The sequence below is a fragment of the Pleurodeles waltl genome, chromosome 4_2 (genome assembly GCF_031143425.1).
Source record: "Pleurodeles waltl isolate 20211129_DDA chromosome 4_2, aPleWal1.hap1.20221129, whole genome shotgun sequence".
Classification (NCBI taxonomy): Eukaryota; Metazoa; Chordata; class Amphibia; order Caudata; family Salamandridae; genus Pleurodeles; species Pleurodeles waltl.
In genome coordinates, this window is record NC_090443.1 from 1,003,124,720 (window position 1) to 1,003,143,564 (window position 18,845).

Genomic DNA, 18,845 nt, shown 5'->3' on the forward strand with positions numbered 1-18,845 from the left:
GACTTGGGCCTCCTTCAAGGCCAAAGGTAACATTTGTGCGACAGATTCCAAACCTGTGCAGGAATATCAGTTCAAGAGGTACATGGTGTTCACAGAGCAAGGCTGGTGGAGGAAAAAATTCTCTTGCCAAAGGGGTCCTGTGTCTTTGATTTCCTATCAGGTGGTGTGGTAGGGAACGTGCCAGGCTTAATCTTGGATGTAGATTTCAGGATGTCCAGGCTTTCCCAGGTAAGGAAAGCTGGGTTCCCACGAGCCAGGCAGTGGTCAATAAGCCTGTGCACAAGAGCACCTGTGCAGGGCTTGACCAGGCCCTGTGCAGTACATCAGTGAGGGCTTCATTAAAGGGGAGAAGAGGCTCCTCAGGCCTACTCCGGGTTGAAGCACCTCTGTCTGTCAAAACATTAGCCACCTTCCTTACCACCATGGCAAATGAAGACACTTCCTCCATAGCCACACTAGGATTGACAAACTAGGCCAGTTTCCAGAGAGGTGTCCAGACAACTGGCATCAGCCAGTTACTCATACCAGTTATCCTTGGACAAGGGTTCTTCCAGAGGGTAAAGATAACTGTAAGGATCCTCAGATCTGCCCCAATAGTATTCCCCACAGGGCCTGTCAGTAAAGGAAGGCACGGTCTCCAAACCGGAGGGTCTTGATCCAGCTCGCACAAAAGTCTACATCGGACGCTGACCATCCAGCACCTTATCAGAGCCAGGTATAGCAGGGGGGGCTGACAATGCCAGCGCTGGGATCAGTGCCACTGGAATGGACTCTGGTGAAGGATCCTTATCCAGGAAAGTATCCATTGGGCCCAACTGGCACACAGGAAAAACATGCTGGTGGGCCCAAAGACACTCCAGAGGGGTTGGCCCTCATAAACATGAGCTCATGGCCTCATAAAATTCTCATTTTTTTCAGCTCTGCAGGGTTCACTCTGGCAAATTCTGGAATGTGCGGAGTGGAACCAGACTTAGCCGCAGCAGCTGATGTGGGAGAGGGGCCTAGATTTGAAGTGCTGTTCCAGCTACTCATTGGATCACTTGGATCGCTGTGGTGAAGTTAAAGAATGTTTCAGCTTCTTGATTTCTTTTTCTTGTGGGACACACCCGGCAAGTATTTTGAATGTGATGACGAATCAAAGGAATGACTAAGAGTGGGCCTAGGACCTTAATCGAAACCAGGACCTACAGCAGTGCTGAGTCGGGCGACCAGGAACTTCAGGGCACACTCCCAGACTGCCTTTGGGTTCATCGCTCGACAGTCTGGACAGGTTGTGGAGTTGTGGACTGGCTCTAGGCATCACATGTAAACCAGGTGGGGGTCTGTCACAGACATCTGCCTCTGACAAGATCCACAGGGGTTAAATAACAGGTTTTTTTTTTTTTTTTTTTTTTTTTTTTTAAAGAGGAAGTCTCTAATGCACACTTAGATCAAAAAGAACTGATAAAAAGACAGGTGCTGATGGCACAGAAAAAAAAGAAAAGAACTGATGTCAATGAGCTATGGTTGCTATGAGGGTGCGGAGGTGCTGCTCAAGATTTTCCAGATCCTGTCTGACATTTGTAGAACATTCTAAGTTAAGGAATCTGCAGCCAGAATCTATCAGATCTGGACAACAAAGCCTGTTTTGGGAGCACAGTCTTAATGTGGTGGGCATGACAACTACAAAGAGGGTCGGGGAAGCACAGTGACAGGAAAGTGGAGTGGAAGAGGTGCTGCAGGCTATCTCATGAATGACAGACAATTGAAGCATGCACAACTAGGATTTGGGATGACAAGATAGGACTCAAGGGGCAATGATGAGGCAGAGGACATAGTAGGAGGTGGAACAACAAACCAGGTCACATAAGGCAGGGGGGCTGAGGTCGCAGGAAGGAGAGCTGCAGAGGGAGGATTAGTGTTTAGGGGAGCCCGGACCACCAACCCAGCACTAGGCCTCACTGAGATGATTGGTGGGGGAGAGGGAGGTGCCCAACAGGGATATCATTTAGGGGTGACGAGGGGGTCGTGGCTGCAACCATTGACAACCCATGGACTAAGAGGTGGCAAAAGTAAAATGCTAAAAAAACGTCCTCCTAGAGAACACTCAGAAGTGCAATACGCAAATTAAACGAAACAAATCAAATATAAAAAATAAATAAACTGATTGCTACCTTCCATTATTGTGAATACATGAAAAATGATGTGCTTGAAGCTCCACAAGTGTGACAGTTTCTTACAAGTGATCATGAATCAAAATTAATGAGTAAATCAAGCCGCTATGGGTATAAATGCATAAAAACACATGGTCCACTGAGTGGGCCTGACCACTTTTTTGTGTTATCAAATCTTCTTGTGCATCTCCCTATGATTCAGCAATACAGTGTTTCTTTGAGATATACATTAGACTTCAGTGACTTCAATTGTGAGGTCCTTAGAATCCAGATCTTGTGCATCTCTTCATGGGAGTCAGGGTAAAGTTCTTATGATGCTACTTCCTATGAGGTCATGAGGGTCAAAACTGTTGTGTCTTTTCTACTACCTCTGGCATGTTGTTTAATCAACTTCGGCAGGGGTTGGAGGTGAAAAAGAACTACAGGAGAACTCAGGAGCAAAGAGCATGGAAAAGCCAAAGAATGGAAATGAGTAACCGGGAAGGGAAACAAGGAGAACATTAAAAGGTGCATGAAGATGGATTACACTATGGGGATGTGTGAGGCAGTGACCACTGAAGATAAGTGGGAAGATAAGATCTCTTGAGAATTTGGAAGGACGCCACACAGAGGAACAAGGAGTAAGAGGAAATACTAAAAGGAACATTCATGCAGCAGGGAGGAACAAAAATCAAGGCAGTGAAAAAAAATAAAGACAAGAAACAATACAAGAGCATACTGTAGGAAAGTGCCTCTTGACATGGTCTCATCCCCCCCCCCTCACACTTGTGTTTGGTGTAATTTCGACTGAAAGTGCACTGGGTCCCTGCTAAACAGTTCCCCAGTACTAGATCTCTTTCCCTAAAACTAACAAGTCGTTTTTCCCAATTGGCAAACATTTTAGTTGCCACTGTAAGTCCCTAGTAAATGGTACCGCTGGCACACAGGGCATGGGGTACTAAAGAAAGGCCCGGAGGGCTGCAGCACAGATTGTGCCATCCTCAGGGACCCTATGACTAACTACTGCCTACGCAGGCTGCGTGTCTTGATGCACGCCTAAAATGAAAACATGGCAAGGCGCACAACCTGTGTGCCCTGTTCCCTGCACACTGCATGTAATATATGCAAATCACCCCTCTGGCAGGCCTTACACCCCTAAAGGCAGGGTGCATTATATTAAATCTGATGGCATACTTGCATGAGCAGATACTCCCATGCTATGGCTTTGTCGATTTTCCAACATGGTAAGGGAACAGTGAAGCCATTTTAAGTCCACATGCTGGGCACTGGTCATTACGAGTCCCCCAGCAACATTATTGCTTCACTGATGATAGGAATGTTTGGTATCAAACATCTCATTAATAAACCAACACTGAATTTAGTGATGGATTTATTAATAAGAGCAAATCAGAGGTGCCCAGTTGAAACCTACCAACTCCCAGAGTGGGCTCTGACTGGTCAGAACCACTGCAGCCACTTTAGACAGAGTTCTGTCCCCCCACCCCCCCCCTGAGGTGAAAGCCAATGCTTTTAAGAGATCAGAACAAAGGCCTGCTCTGTGCAGAGGTGTGGCCTCCTCTACAGGCAGGAAGGACATTCCAGGACGGGGAACTTCAAAGGCCTTGTTGCCCAGGTCTCTCCATATGGTGGATGAGGTCGACCCCCAGCAGTTCCTGACACCTCTTTTGGCAGAAAGTCCGGTGGGAAATTTAGGCAAATCAGTAGTGCCCTCTCAGTGCCAGTCCCACCCCTTCAGTATTTAGGTGGCACCCCTGAACACTAGAAAGATTCCTGTCGACCTAAGAATAGCCGGACACTACAGAAGTTGTACAGCAGAAGATAGAAGACAACTACTGACTTTGCCCTTGCTGTTCGGCCTGTCTGCAGCCTTCGAAGACACTGCACGAGAAGACAACTTGTCCTGCAGTCAGCAACCTTGGGAGGGCTGCCTGTCTTCAATAAAGAACAAGAACTTCTGTGGACAGCGGACCTGTCCACAAGAAACAACTTCAAAGAAGAAAGAAACCTGCTTGAGGAACTGCAAAACCATCATCTGGAACCAACTCTGCACCAGACGCCCACAGCCAGAGTCCAAGTGGCCCACCAGTCCAGTGAAGGTTTCCCAGTGCTTCCAAACCAGAGTCGATTGTGGGTTGATCCCTGCTGGACTCCACAGAGATACCTGCAGCTTAAATCCAAGGGCTTCCCCTGGCCGTGACCTGCCCGGTAAGCTGTTTCCGACGCCAAAATACACCCCTGCACCCGGAGCCCCTGGGGAGCTAGACTATTGCTGTCCTTAAGACCTCACGCATCTCAACTTACCTAGGCAGCTGTGAGTTGACCTCTCCTGGCCCAAGGCTGCAGCCTGTTTCTGAAAGTGATCCCTTCACTGAACAACATCAAGAGACCGACCCTGTGTTTGCATTCTGCACGCCAGAGTGCCCCTGTGCCACTGAGGGTGTAAGTTTGGTGCTACTTTGTGGTCCTCCGGGTTCTTGTTTCAACCCCAGGAGATCCACCCCCCCGAACTCGCTCTACTCGCCTGGAAGCAGCGCTGCAGCAAACCCCTTCCCCCCATCTCCATTGAAAAGCATTGTGCGCCAAGCACTGTGTTGGCACTCCGCATGCAGTCGCCCTCGCGCCGCTGAGGAGGTAACTTTGGAGCTGCCATGTGAGCCCCCCTGGTGCTTGCCTCAACCCCCAGAGCCCAACCACCGACATCGCCTGTACTTATCTGAGAGCAGAGCGTTTTCAGGCCCCCAGTCTCCATTGACTAACATTGGGCACCGACTGACCTTGGCACCCAGACGCCCCGGGCCACTGTGGTTGCTCCATTGGTACCAACCGGAACCTTGCCCAGTGCTAGCCTGAACCCCTGAAGACTGGCGTCGTAAGTGTGTACTTACCTGAAAAACTGCAACCTGTTTTCCTTCCACAGGTTAACATTGAAGACTATGAAAATTGCACCAAGTGTCGATTTCTAAAACAGCCAAGTATTTTTTATTTGAAAACTGCTTACCTTGTAACAACGTCCTTGGGTTCAAAGCATACATAAAAGGAACTTATTTTTCTAAATTGGTCTCGGATTTATTCTTCAAAGTGTGGGTCTCGTTTATTGCCTCGGAGTACAACAAATGCTTAATACAACTTTGATAAGCCTAGCTGCTCACCCACACTACCACAAATAGTGCTCTTGACCCATGTATTTCTGCCTCTGCACATCTTTGGAAATCCCCTGGACTTTGTGCTTAGTGTACTTCATTTTAGTACACTATCTAGAGAGTCAGCGTCCTACAGATACCTATAGGGTAGTGAAACACAGTAATACATTGCAACAAAGTAAATCCACATTTGTGAGACAGCAAACTGGATCCAATACTGACAGAGGAAAAAGCATTTGCAATGCATCAGGTCTTGTGTTTGCTCGCGTTAGAGCTATAAGCGTTGTAAATTCCTAACTGGACTTTTCTTGCCACATAAATTGAAAAAGAAAAGTTAAACAGTTGGCGTAAGCGAGCCGATTCAAAACACCACAGTTGCCATGAGCGTGAGAGCAAAGGAGAGACAAAAAGGAAAAGGTTTGCTCACATTCAAACATATCAGCAAACGTGCAATTATCTGTGTAACAGGGTCAATGGCCAAGGCAGTAACAAAACTGTCCCAAGGAGGGACAAACGTAAAGCATGTACCAATGATGAAAGGATTTTTTAAAGGCATGCCCATGAACGAGTGATAGTAATGGGCTTGAGGTAGACGTGGTTAAAAGCACACATGGACACCGAAATGTTGGAAAAACAGTGCTTGCGCGGTGCTATGCTCGGCCTAAAAAGGGATGTGCTGTCACCAACTCTGCAAAATATGGATTCGGTGGAAAGTGAGATATTTCTACTTATTAATTGGTTGCCTCTCCTGCCCAGAAAGGAAACTGAATTTTGAGGTGATGACCAAGTCAATCGAGCAAAACATTCCAAGCAACGCAGATTATGGGCAGTAACTGACTGCGGATGGAGGATATCGGGTATGATTATGGTAATGAGTGGGCTTTTACACAAAAATGTAGGAGAATTTTAAGCATACTCGCTGTGCTTGAAACTGCTGATGAATGTATTTTTAAGAACATGGTTCACTTCACAGCAGTACTTAAAGTCAGTGTAAGAGTTTACATTGAAAGGAGCCATTTAATGATTTTCGGAGCCAGCATCAGGATCAGTGCTGATCCTACTTGCCGGCAAAGGCAACTGAAGAAAAACAAGGCACACTGTGGGAGAATCCTTCAGATACCTGAAGCAGATTGTCTGCATTCTACAGTGGAAGCAAACTGGTACAAACCATTCTCGTTGGTCCATAAGAAAGAAAGTTAAAATAAGCAAGTTCTGCATTAAGCGAACCCTCATGCCAACAGGGTTTGACTTAATAGTAGTTATTTTTTGCACTGGGGATTTCATTTAGGATTTATGGTTATTCACATGCTACTCTGGCCACTAAATAGAGCATCTTAAACTTACATCACCACAAGTCACACCTTGAGGACATAATGGCAAACAGCTCATTCCAATTCTCTGATCATGACAATGCTCAACTGAGAAGGCTTACCTTGGAAGGAGGTGCAGCTGGCTTAGGAACCAGGTTCTTGTACACTATCGGCACAGCAGTGGAACACTTGTTGCCACCATTTGAAAGGTGAGGTACAGGTGATGCAAATGCAGCTGAGAAGGCCACTGGATCGTCTTTTGAGATCTTTTTGATGACCAGCATCTTAGTGGGTTGCTTGGCACTCGGAGGGTTTTCTGAAATAAAATGTGCTCTAGGTTTATAAATCAAGATGAAAAATGAAGAAGGAAAATGTTACTTAACCAGTAAGCATTTGTTTGTGGCATTTAGTGCTGTAGATTCACATGCTCAGTATACTTCCGCCATCTAGTGTTGGGCCCACAAAGTTGCAAGCTGTTTTTGTTCAAAAAGTCTTTCGAGTCACAGGACATAGTGACTCCTTTTGCTTGCAACGCCTATGATCCTCAATTCCATGTTCAGATTGTTTTCCTGCAGATGGTGATGAATGGAGTGTAATACAAAAGTAGATAAACTAAATGATCATGCGAGATGTTCATCAATGTACTGTGTGACCGGGGAGGCGGGTGGGCGCATGTGAATCTACAGCAATACATGCCACAAACAGATGCTTACTGGGTAAGTAACATTTTCCGTTTGACGGTATGTGTAGCTATATATACACATGCTCTGCATAGACTGAAAAGCAGTGCCTCCATAAAGCAGTGGCTAACCTGTGGGTGTTACAGTATTCTGGAATACAGTACGTTGCACTGCCCATCTTACACTGGCCTGTTGGAGCGCTAAAACATCCACACAATGTTTAGTGAAAGTGTGTAGTGTTGACCATGTAGCTGCCTTACAAATGTCAGCTATGGAAATGTTACCTAGAAATACCATAGATGCACCTTTTTTAGGTGTTGAATGTGCTCTAGGGTTAACAGGTGGTGGCTTTATAGCTTTTGCATAGCAAATTTGAATACATTTAACAATCCATGTTGCTATAGTATATTTATTAATAGGGTTACCTTTATGTGGTGGAGAAAAAGCAACAAAAAGTGATTTTATCTTCCTAAACCTTTTAATTCTATCAATATAGATCAGTGGTCTCTAAACATGTTAATGCCGCCCCCCCACCCAGTTGAAAAATAAAAATCATTGTGCCTCCCTCAATTTTTCACAATTATTTTATAAAGATGGCAATGTTAAAATATGTCTAGACCTATTTAAACATTGCAGTTAAGTACTGTTTCCTTTTTACAAATGTAATAACATATTCTACTTAAAACAAAGGCCTGTTACCTGCCTAATGCTTTTTTTGGCCAGAGCCTAGCACCCCCCACGGGACCACTTGAGGCCCCCCTGAGTGCATTGGTTCAAAGGTTGGTCCCTTAAGTCTGGTGAGTACTATATTCAGATTCTGAGAGGGAACTGGAGGTAGTCTTCGTGACTACTGGAGGTAGACTTTTAAGTCCTTCCATAAAAGCGTTTATGACAGGGATTCTAGAAAGAGAAAAACATTGTCTGTTCGGTAGATAAGCAGCTATGGCTGCTAAATGTACCTCTATGGAGGTAGATGTTAAATTTGCTTTTTGCAAATGAAGGTACAAAATAATTTGTGTAGACACTTGGAAAGAGTTCAAGTCCTTGGGTCCTGGGTGTCTGATTTGGGCTTTGTTCTGAGTGAGAAGGTCCAGGTGTAGAGGAAGCTTCTCGTGTGGTACTACTGATAGATGTAGTAGAGTGGTGAACCATGGTTGTCTTGTGGGTGCTACCATTCTCATTGTGAGAGGTTTGAAAGAGTTTCCAAACCACAAATGGAAAAGGGAGAGGTGGAAAAAGAGTAGGCAAATATCCGTGACCAGTTCATCCACAAAGCATTGCTCTTGGACTGAGGGTATGGAAACCTGGAGGCTAAGTCTGGGCATTTTGCTTTTTTTTTGTTGAACAGATTTATGTCTGGAGAACCCCATTTTTGGAAGTAGGGTTGGAGACTCTCAGGTGGAGTTCCATTCGTGGACTTGTTACGCCATCCTGCTGAGGAGGTTGGCAAATGTGTTGTGTTACCGTGGTAGGTGTTCCGCTAACAGGCAAACGTTGTGATGAATGGCCCAATGTCAAACTGTGCAAGGCGAGACAACTGTAGTGAATGTGTCCCCCCACCCCCTATTTTTGCAGATAAAACATGGCTGTCATGTGGTCTGTGCGGATGAGGACTACTTTGTTTTTGCGATGAGTGGCAAAGGCTTGGAGTGCTAGATGAACCACTAGCATCTCCAGATAGTTGATATGCAAACGTTTGTGCATATGATCCCAAAGACACTGTATTGTAAGGTTGGGGAGATGAGCACCCCATCCCATCTGACCAGCATCCGTGGTCAGAATGACTTGGGGGGAAAAATGGCCACCCTTTGAAAAGATTGGTTTTGTTCCACCACTTCAGAAGGCAAAAGGAGTGATTGTCTAGAACCTCCAAATGACCCTGTGCTTGAGACCATTAGCATGAGAAACATTCTTGCAACGGACACATGCAAAGGCATGAATGTTGCACAATTATAATGCAAGATGCCATCATTCCCAGATATTTCATGATTGATCTGACTGTAACCTGTTAATTGCAGCGAAAGTGAAAAGTTGAGATTGGAAGTTTTGTATGCTTGCTGCACCTGGATAAACTGCTACCATCTGTGTATTGATTAGGCCCCTAAGTAAGGTTTAACCTGTAGTAGGGTGAAATGAGACTTCTGGAAATTGATTGTGAATCCAAACTGGTGAAGCAGGTCTAATGTGGCTTGACTGTGGTTGAAATATGGTGGAAGAGAGGTGGCTTTGAGCAGCCAGTCGTCTAGGTATGGATATACATGAATTGTTTGCCTGCGTAGGTGAGCTGCTACAACCGCTAGGCATTTTGTAAACACTCTTGGCGGTGTGTTGACTCTGAATGGAACCGGTTTAAACTGTTAATGTCCTTGAATGACAAATGTGAGGTGTTTGAGATGTGCTGAATGTATAGGAATATGGAGGTATGCCTCCTTTAGATCTAGTGCTGATAGAAAGCCACCATGTTGTATCAGAGGTGGCACATCCTGTAGTGTGACTATATGACATTTTTCTGAATAGACGTAATGGTTTAAAGGGTCTGAGATCTATTATGGGCCTTAGTGAGCTGTTCTTTGTGGGTATGAAAAAATAAAGGGAGTACACTCCAGTTCCCTGGTGTGGAATAGGAACTGGTTCTATTGTCCCTCTGAGAAGCAAAGAGTGTACCTCTTGTTGAAGAACTATGTGGTCCTGTGAAAGATTGTGATGACGAAGTAGTATGTTTGGAGATGTGGATACGAGCTGTTGTAATATGCTGCCAATTCTGTCGGAAGAACTGAAGGCACCCTCCTACAAGTAATAATTGATCTGTGGGAAGCTGTACAGAGTCACTGTTTGGTGACAGTGGTAGACTTCCCCTATAAGATCCTCTGTATAATCCTCTGTTGAAGGTTGTATGTGATTGACTTATGAGGAAGATGTCTCACCTGCTGAAGGCTTAGAGGGGGATTATACTGTGTTTTGCGAAAAAGTACGACAAGAGGAAAGAAGTTGAAGTGCCCCCATAGAGTTAGCCACCTCGTTGTCCTTTTAGATCTTTTCTAAGGCCTTATCTATTTGTGGACCGAAAAGATGATCCTTGTCAATTGGGACATTTAGGATAGTATGCTGTAGCTCTTTTTAAAGCCAAAAATATGCAGCCATGCATGGCGTCATAGTAAAATACTAGTATTAATCTCTCTGGCTGCTGTATCAGCAAAGTCCAGCGCACAGCGAACTGCTTTATTGGAAATATGCGGTCTCATTAACAATTTCCTGTCTCTTTTTCCTATGCTCCTCTGGGAGATATTGGAACTGTTCGATTTTGTCCCAGTGGGCATGATCGTATCTGGCTAGAAGTCCTTTTGTATGGGGAATATGCCAGTGATTTGCTGCTTGAGCAGCAACACGCCAGCTAGACGCATCAATAAGCTTACTCTCTTTGTCAGAAGGTGGTGCATTCTGAGAACCTTGCAAATTGACTTTTTCTAGCATTGGTGACAACTGAAGAGTCTGCTGGAATTTGACTTTTGATGTATATTGGATCTGAAGGAGAAACTTTGTATTTCTTCTCCACTCTTGGAGTAATAATGCGAGCCCTAGCTGGATCTTGGAAAATATCATCCACAAGTCTGAGCATACCCTCCAGCCTAGGGAGATAGTATGACTTTATGAGAGGCTGTTAGTGTCTTAACTAAAAAGTCATCCTCTATAGGATAATAGTGGAGGAGTACTGATGATATGCAGCAGCCCTCCCTACTAAGTCCTGAAAAGATGTGTCATCACTAGTGTCATGAATATTGTGACCTGAGTGTGGAGACCCTTGGGGAGATATGTCTAATGGGTCTTCGAGTGTTGTGGAGAAGGGGTTTGTGCAGATGTACGCAGAGATGGATGAGTCTCCTGCAGTTCCTTGTCCACTCTTTTCTGTTTTGTTGGAGGTTCAGTTGTGTCTAAAGCCTCCTCAAAAGTGAGCTATCTCTTCGAAGGAGTAGTTTTAACCAGTACTCTTGCAGTATGAGGCTGGATGTGTAATTGAGATTGTTTGGCTTGGAGCTGTTGCTTCATCTTGCGAAGAATTGGCTCTGGCAGATTTTTTTGGCTCCAAAAGGGATTTCAGATCCTGTTTTTTTTCCCGATGCCGAAGCAGGTTTGTTTTCGATGCTGAAGATGATGTTGCCGATGTGGGCAGTCATTTTGGCACCAAAGCAGTGGGCACTGAATGTGATGTTTTCGGTGCTACTGACAGAGCTAGTTATGGAAGCAATGGTTTTTGATTTATGTTTCGGTGCCGAGCCTGATGGCAGGGCATCCAAACCAACTTCGACGTCTGCCATGGCCAGAAAGCAGTGGTGCCTCCATTGCTTCAGTGTCCGAAGTTAGTCTTTTGGGTGAAGCAGGGGCATGCTTAAACACCGAGTGTTGACCCGGAGGGATCTTCTTTTGTTCCAGAATCATTTTGGCGTCCGAATCGACTGAACACCCCACTTCTTTAGCAGCTGATGCCTCTTGAATCTCCTCCTCTGTGTCCAACATGATGTCTTGAATTCCAAAAATATTGGGCGTTTCCTCCAATTCTTACCTCTACATTTCGCATAGATGAGCTCTTTGGCCTGGCAGGGTTTTCTTTGACTGGAGCAACTGGCAGGCCCTCACAGTCTTCTGCTTGGTGTTCCGGCAGCAGGCAGAGGTTACAGACCTGATGGTGATTTGCCCAAGGGAATCTGGAGTGGCACTTCAGACAGAAACTGAATGGCATCCCTGGCATCAATTTTTCATTCTCCAGTATGTCGAATGGAGAAAAATGGGTCGCCCTAAGGGCGCGGCCCCCCCAAAGGCCTTGATTGAAAAAGTCACTTACATAGTGTTACTTCAGTCCTGGAACGCAACGTAACAAAGAATATCATGATCGAAAACAATACAGACTGGTTTGGAAAGGTTTTACCAAACTCAAGAGGCCTATGATGGCCTCGAACTGGAGCTCCAAGAGAACATGACCAGACAGCAGAAGAAAACAATCTGAACATGGAGTTGAGGATCCTGCGCATTGCAAGCAAGAGGAGTCGTCACTATGTCCTGTGACTTGAAATACTTTTCAAACAAAAACAACTTGCTAACTTTCAAACCAAACACTAGATGGCGGACGTATGCAGAGCATGTGCATCTACAGCTACACATGCCATCAAACATGAAGTTTCTGGATTGAACACATTTTTCATTGCAGTTATACTTAAAGGTGAGAAGCACTGGACCTTAGATCAATCCATTCTTAAAGTAACAGAATTGATAGCAGATACCTGGTATAAGGAAATGGCTCCCTGTTGCAGTTACCCCAAACTTTTTGCCTGATACTGACTTGACTGAGAAGTGTGCTGGGACCCTGCTAACCAGGCCACAGCACCAGTGTTCTTTCACCTAAAATGTACAATTGTTTCCACAATTGGCACACCCCTGGCACACAGCTAAGTCCATTGTAAAAGGTACCAGTGGTACCAAGGGCCCTGTGACCAGGGAAGGTCCCTAAGGGCTGCAGCATATGTGGTGCCACCCTAAGGGACCCCTCACCTAACACATGTACACTGCCACTGCAGATTGTGTGTTGGTGGGGAGAAAAAGGCAAAGTCGACATGGCATCCCCCTCAGGACGCCATGCACACAAAATACTGCCTGTGGCATAGGTAAGTCACCCCTCTAGCAGGCCTTACAGCCGTAAGACAGGGTGCACTATACCACAGGTGAGGGCATAGCTGCATGAGCAATATGCCCCTACAGTGTAAGTCTATTCTTAGACATTGTAAGTGCAGTGTAGCCATATTAAGTATATGGTCTGGGAGTTTGTCAAAAACGAACTCCACAGCTCCATAATGGCTACACTGAATACTGGGAAGTTTGGTATCAAACTTCTCAGAATAATAAACCCACACTGATGCCAGTGTTGGATTTATTAAAAAATGCACACAGAAGACATCTTAGAGATGCCCCCTGTATTTTACCCAAATGTTCAGTGCAGGACTGACTGGTCTGTGCCAGCCTGCTGCTGAGACGAGTTTCTGACCCCATGCGGTGAGAGCCTTTGTGCCCTCTGAGGCCAGAAACAAATCCTGTTCTGGGTGGAGGTGCTTCACACCTCCCTCCTGCAGGAACTGAAACACCTAGCAGTGAGCCTCAAAGGCTCAAGCTTCGTGTTACAATGCCCCAGGGTACTCCAGCTAGGGGAGATGCACCTTCCCCCCCCCAAACCGGACACAGCCCCCCACTTCTTTTGGCAGCAAGTCCAGGGGAGATAATGAGAAACAAGGAGGAGTCACCCACCAGTCAGGACAGCCCCTAAGGTGCCCTGAGCGGAGGTGACCCCTGCCTTTAGAAATCCTCCATCTTGGTTTTGGAGGATTCCCCTAATAGGATTAGGGATGTGCCCCCGTCCCTTCAGGGAGGAGGAACAAAGAGGGTGTAGCCACCCTCAAGCACCGTAGCCATTGGCTACTGCCCTCCCAGACCTAAACACACCCCTAAATTCAGTATTTAGGGGCTCCCCAGAACCTAGGAAAGTAGATCCCTGCAACCTGACGACAAAGGACTGCTGACCTGAAGCCCTGCAGAGAAGACGGAGACACCAACGGCTCAGGCTCTGTGTTACTGTAAGGAAATGCCTCCTTGGCATGGTTACCCCCTGACCTTTTGCCTTTGCTGATGCTAAGTTTTGATTTAAAAGTGTGCTGAGGCCTGCTAACCAGGCCCCAGCACCAGTGTTCTTTCCCTAACCTGTACTTTTGTTCCACAATTGGCACACCCTGGCATCCAGGTAATTCCCTTGTAACTGGTACCCCTGGTACCAAGGGCCCTGATGCCAGGGAAGGTCTCGAACAGCTGCAGCATGTCTTATGCCACCCTGGGGACCCCTCACTCAGCACAGACACTGCTTGCCAGCTTGTTTGTGCTAGTGGGGATAAAAAGACTAAGTCGACATGGCATTCCCCACAGGGTGCCATGCCAACCTCACACTGCCTATGCAGTATAGATAAGTCACCCCTCTAGCAGGCCTTACAGCCCTAAGGCAGGGTGCACTATACCATACGTGAGAGCATAGGTGCATGAGCACTATGCCCCTACAGTGTCTAAGCAAAACCTTAGACATTGTAAGTGCAGGGTAGCTGTAGGAAGTTGGCTCTGTATGTGCAATTTCAAAGTAAGGAATAGCATGCACAGAGTCCAAGGGTTCCCCTTAGAGGTAAAATAGTGGTAAAAATAGATAATACTAATGCTCTATTTTGTGGTAGTGTGGTCGAGCAGTAGGCTTATCCAAGGAGTAGTGTTAAGCATTTGTTGTACATACACATAGACAATAAATGAGGTACACACACTCAGAGACAAATCCAGCCAATAGGTTTTGTATAGAAAAATATCTTTTCATAGTTTATTTTAAGAACCACTGGTTCAAATTTAACATGTAATATCTTGTTTGAAAGGTATTGCAGGTAAGTACATTAGGAACTTTGAATCATTTCAATTGCATGTATACTTTTCAAGTTATTCACAAATAGCTATTTTAAAAGTGGACAGTGCAATTTTCACAGTTCCTGGGGGAGGTAAGTTTTTGTTAGTTTTACCAGGTAAGGAGGACACTTACAGGGTTCAGTTCTTGGTCCAAGGTAGCCCACCGTTGGGGGTTCAGAGCAACCCCAAAGTTACCACACCAGCAGCTCAGGGCCGGTCAGGTGCAGAGTTCAAAGTGGTGCCCAAAACGCATAGGCTTCAATGGAGAGGGGGGGGTGCCCCGGTTCCGGTCTGTTTGCAGGTAGGTACCCGCGTCTTCGGAGGGCGGACCAGGGGGGTTTTGTAGGGCACCGGGGGGGGGGGGGGACACAAGCCCACACAGAAATTTCACCCTCAGCGGCGCGGGGGCGGCCGGGTGCAGTGTTAGAACAAGCGTCGGGTTCGCAATGGAAGTCAATGAGAGATCAAGGGATCTCTTCAGCGCTGCAGGCAGGCAAGGGGGGGCTTCCTCGGGGAAACCTCCACTTGGACAAGGGAGAGGGACTCCTGGGGGTCACTTCTGCAGTGAAAGTCCGGTCCTTCAGGTCCTGGGGGCTGCGGGTGCAGGGTCTTTTCCAGGCGTCGGGACTTAGGTTTCAGAGAGTCGCGGTCAGGGGAAGCCTCGGGATTCCCTCTGCAGGCGGCGCTGTGGGGGTTCAGGGGGGACAGGTTTTGGTACTCACAGTCGTAGAGTAGTCCGGGGGTCCTCCCTGAGGTGTTGGTTCTCCACCAGCCGAGTCGGGGTCGCCGGGTGCAGTGTTGCAAGTCTCACGCTTCTTGCGGGGAGTTTGCAGGGTTCTTTAAAGCTGCTCCTTTGGATAAAGTTGCAGTCTTTTTGGAGCAGGTCCGCTGTCCTCGGGAGTTTCATGTCGTCGTCGAAGCAGGGCAGTCCTCAGAGGATTCAGAGGTCGCTGGTCCCTTTGGAAGGCGTCGCTGGAGCAGAGTTCTTTAGAAGGCAGGAGACAGGCTGGTGAGTTTCTGGAGCCAAGGCAGTTGTTGTCTTCTGGTCTTCCTCTGCAGGGGTTTTCAGCTAGGCAGTCCTTCTTGTAGTTGCAGGAATCTAAATCTTTAGGTTCAGGGGAGCCCTTAAATACTACATTTAAGGGCGTGTTTAGGTCTGGGGGTTAGTAGCCAATGGCTACTAGCCCTGAGGGTGAGTACACCCTCTTTGTGCCTCCTCCCAAGGGGAGGGGGTCACATCCCTAATCCTATTGGGGGAATCCTCCATCTGCAAGATGGAGGATTTCTAAAAGTTAGAGTCACCTCAGCTCAGGACACCTTAGGGGCTGTCCTGACGGGCCAGTGACGACTCCTTGTTATTCTCATTTTCTCCGGCCTTGCCGCCAAAAGTGGGGGCCGGAGGGGGCGGGCAACTCCACTAGCTGGAGTGTCCTGCGGTGCTGTGACAAAGGGGTGAGCCTTTGAGGCTCACCGCCAGGTGTTACAGCTCCTGCCTGGGGGAGGTGTTAGCATCTCCACCCAATGCAGGCTTTGTTACTGGCCTCAGAGTGACAAAGGCACTCTCCCCATGGGGCCAGCAACATGTCTCTAGTGTGGCAGGCTGCTGGAACTAGTCAGCCTACACAGACAGTCGGTTAAGTTTCAGGGGGCATCTCTAAGGTGCCCTCTGGGGTGTATTTTGCAATAAAATGTACACTGGCATCAGTGTGCATTTATTGTGCTGAGAAGTTTGATACCAAACTTCCCAGTTTTCAGTGTAGCCATTATGGTGCTGTGGAGTTCGTGTTTGACAAACTCCCAGACCATATACTCTTATGGCTACCCTGCACTTACAATGTCTAAGGTTTTGTTTAGACACTGTAGGGGTACCATGCTCATGCACTGGTACCCTCACCTATGGTATAGTGCACCCTGCCTTAGGGCTGTAAGGCATGCTAGAGGGGTGACTGACCTATACTTGCATAGGCAGTGAGGCTGGCATGGCACCCTGAGGGGAGTGCCATGTCGACTTACTCGTTTTGTTCTCCCTAGCACACACAAGCTGGCAAGCAGTGTGTCTGTGCTGAGTGAGAGGTCTCCAGGGTGGCATAAGACATGCTGCAGCCCTTAGAGACCTTCCTTGGCATCAGGGCCCTTGGTACTAGAAGTACCAGTTACAAGGGACTTATCTGGATGCCAGGGTCTGCCAATTGTGGATACAAAAGTACAGGTTAGGGAAAACACTGGTGCTGGGGCCTGGTTAGCAGGCCTCAGCACACTTTCAATTGTAAACATAGCATCAGCAAAGGCAAAAAGTCAGGGGGCAACCATGCCAAGGAGGCATTTCCTTACAGTAGCCATAAGAGTATATGGTCTGGGAGTCTGTCATGCACGAACTCCACAGCACCATAATGGCTACACTGAAAACTGTAGTTTGGTATCAAACTTCTCAGCACAATAAATGCACACTGATGCCAGTGTACATTTTATTGTAACATACACCCCAGAGGGCACCTTAGAGGTGCCCCCTGAAAACTTAACCGACTACCCGTGTAGGCTGACTGGTTTTAGCAGCCTGCCACACTCCAGACATGTTGCTGGCCACATGGGGAGAGTGCCTTTGTCACTCTGTGGCTAGTAACAAAGCCTGTACTGGGTGGAGGTGCTTCTCACTTCCCCCTGCAGGAACTTTAACACCTGGCGGTGAGCCTCAAAGACTCACCCCCTTTGTTACAGCACCCCAGGGCACTCCAGCTAGTGGAGTTGCCTGCCCCCTCCGGCCACGGCCACACTTTTGGCAGCAAGGCAGGAGGAGATAATGAGAAAAACAAGGAGTCACTGGCCAGTGAGGACAGCCCCTAAGGTGTCCTGAGCTGAGGTGACTAACTTTTAGAAATCCTCCATCTTGCAGATGGAGGATTCCCCCAATAGGGATAGGGATGTGCCCCCCTCCCCTCAGGGAGGCGGCACAAAGAGGGTGTACCCACCCTGCGGGCTAGTAGCCATTGGCTACTAACCCCCCCAGACCTAAACACACCCTAAAATTTAGTATTTAAGGGCTCCCCAGAAACTAGGAACTCAGATTCCTGGAACCTAAGAAGAAGAGGACTGCTGAGCTGAAAAACCCTGCAGAGAAGACGGAGACACCAACTGCTTTGGCCCCAGCTCTACCGGCCTGTCTCCCCACTTCTAAAGACACTGCTCCAGCGACGCTTTCCACAGGGACCAGCGACCTCTGAATCCTCAGAGGACTGCCCTGCATGTAGAAGGACCACAAACTCCCCAGGACAGCGGCTCTGTTCACCAAAGACTGCAACTTTGAAACAAAGAAGCAACTGTGCAACAACTTGCGTTTCCTGCCGGAAGCGTGAGACTTGACACTCTGCACCAGACGCCCCCGGCTCGACTTGTGGAGCACAATCACTTCAGGGAGGACTCCCCAGCGACTCCGAGACCGTGAGTAGCCAGATTTGCCCCCCCACCCGAGCCCCCGCAGACGCCTGCAGGGGGAATCCAGAGGCTCCCCCTGACCGCGACTGCCTGCTTCTAAGATCCGACGCCTGGTAAAGACTCTGCACCCGCAGCCCCCAGAGCCTGAAGGATCTGACCTCCAGTGCAGGAGTGACCCCCAGGTGGCCCTCTCTCTTGCCCAGGTGGTGGCTACCCCGAGGAGCCCCTCCCCTTGCCTGCATCGCTGAAGAGACCCCTTGGTCTCCCATTGAAACCTATTGAGAACCCGACGCATGTTTGCACACTGCACCCGGCCGCCCCCGTGCTGCTAAGGGTGTACTTTCTGTGTGGACTTGTGTCTCCCCCCGTGCCCTACAAAACCCCCCTGGTATGCCCTCCGAAGACACGGGTACTTACACCTGCTGGCAGACTGGAACCGGGGCACCCCCTTCTCCATTGAAGCCTATGCGTTTTGGGCACCACTTTGACCTCTGCACCTGACCGGCCCTGAGGTGCTGGTGTGGTAACTTTGGGGTTGCTCTGAACCCCCAACGATGGGCTACCTTGGACCCAAACTTGAACCCCGTAGGTGGTTTACTTACCTGCAAAAACTAACAAACTCTTACTCTCCCCAGGAACTGTGGAAAATTGCACTGTCTAGTT

General features: G+C 47.7%; 1 protein-coding gene across 2 annotated transcripts in view; it reads right to left on the reverse strand.

Annotated features, from left to right (window-relative positions):
• The window catches only part of GPBP1L1 (GC-rich promoter binding protein 1 like 1), a 261,647-nt gene that overhangs the window by 123,370 nt on the left and 119,432 nt on the right, over window positions 1-18,845 (reverse strand). For both annotated transcript variants that reach the window (XM_069232849.1, XM_069232850.1), the window contains exon 7: window positions 6,726-6,919. In XM_069232849.1, the coding sequence (XP_069088950.1) occupies window positions 6,726-6,919 (194 nt within the window). The remainder of the gene's footprint in view (window positions 1-6,725; window positions 6,920-18,845) is intronic.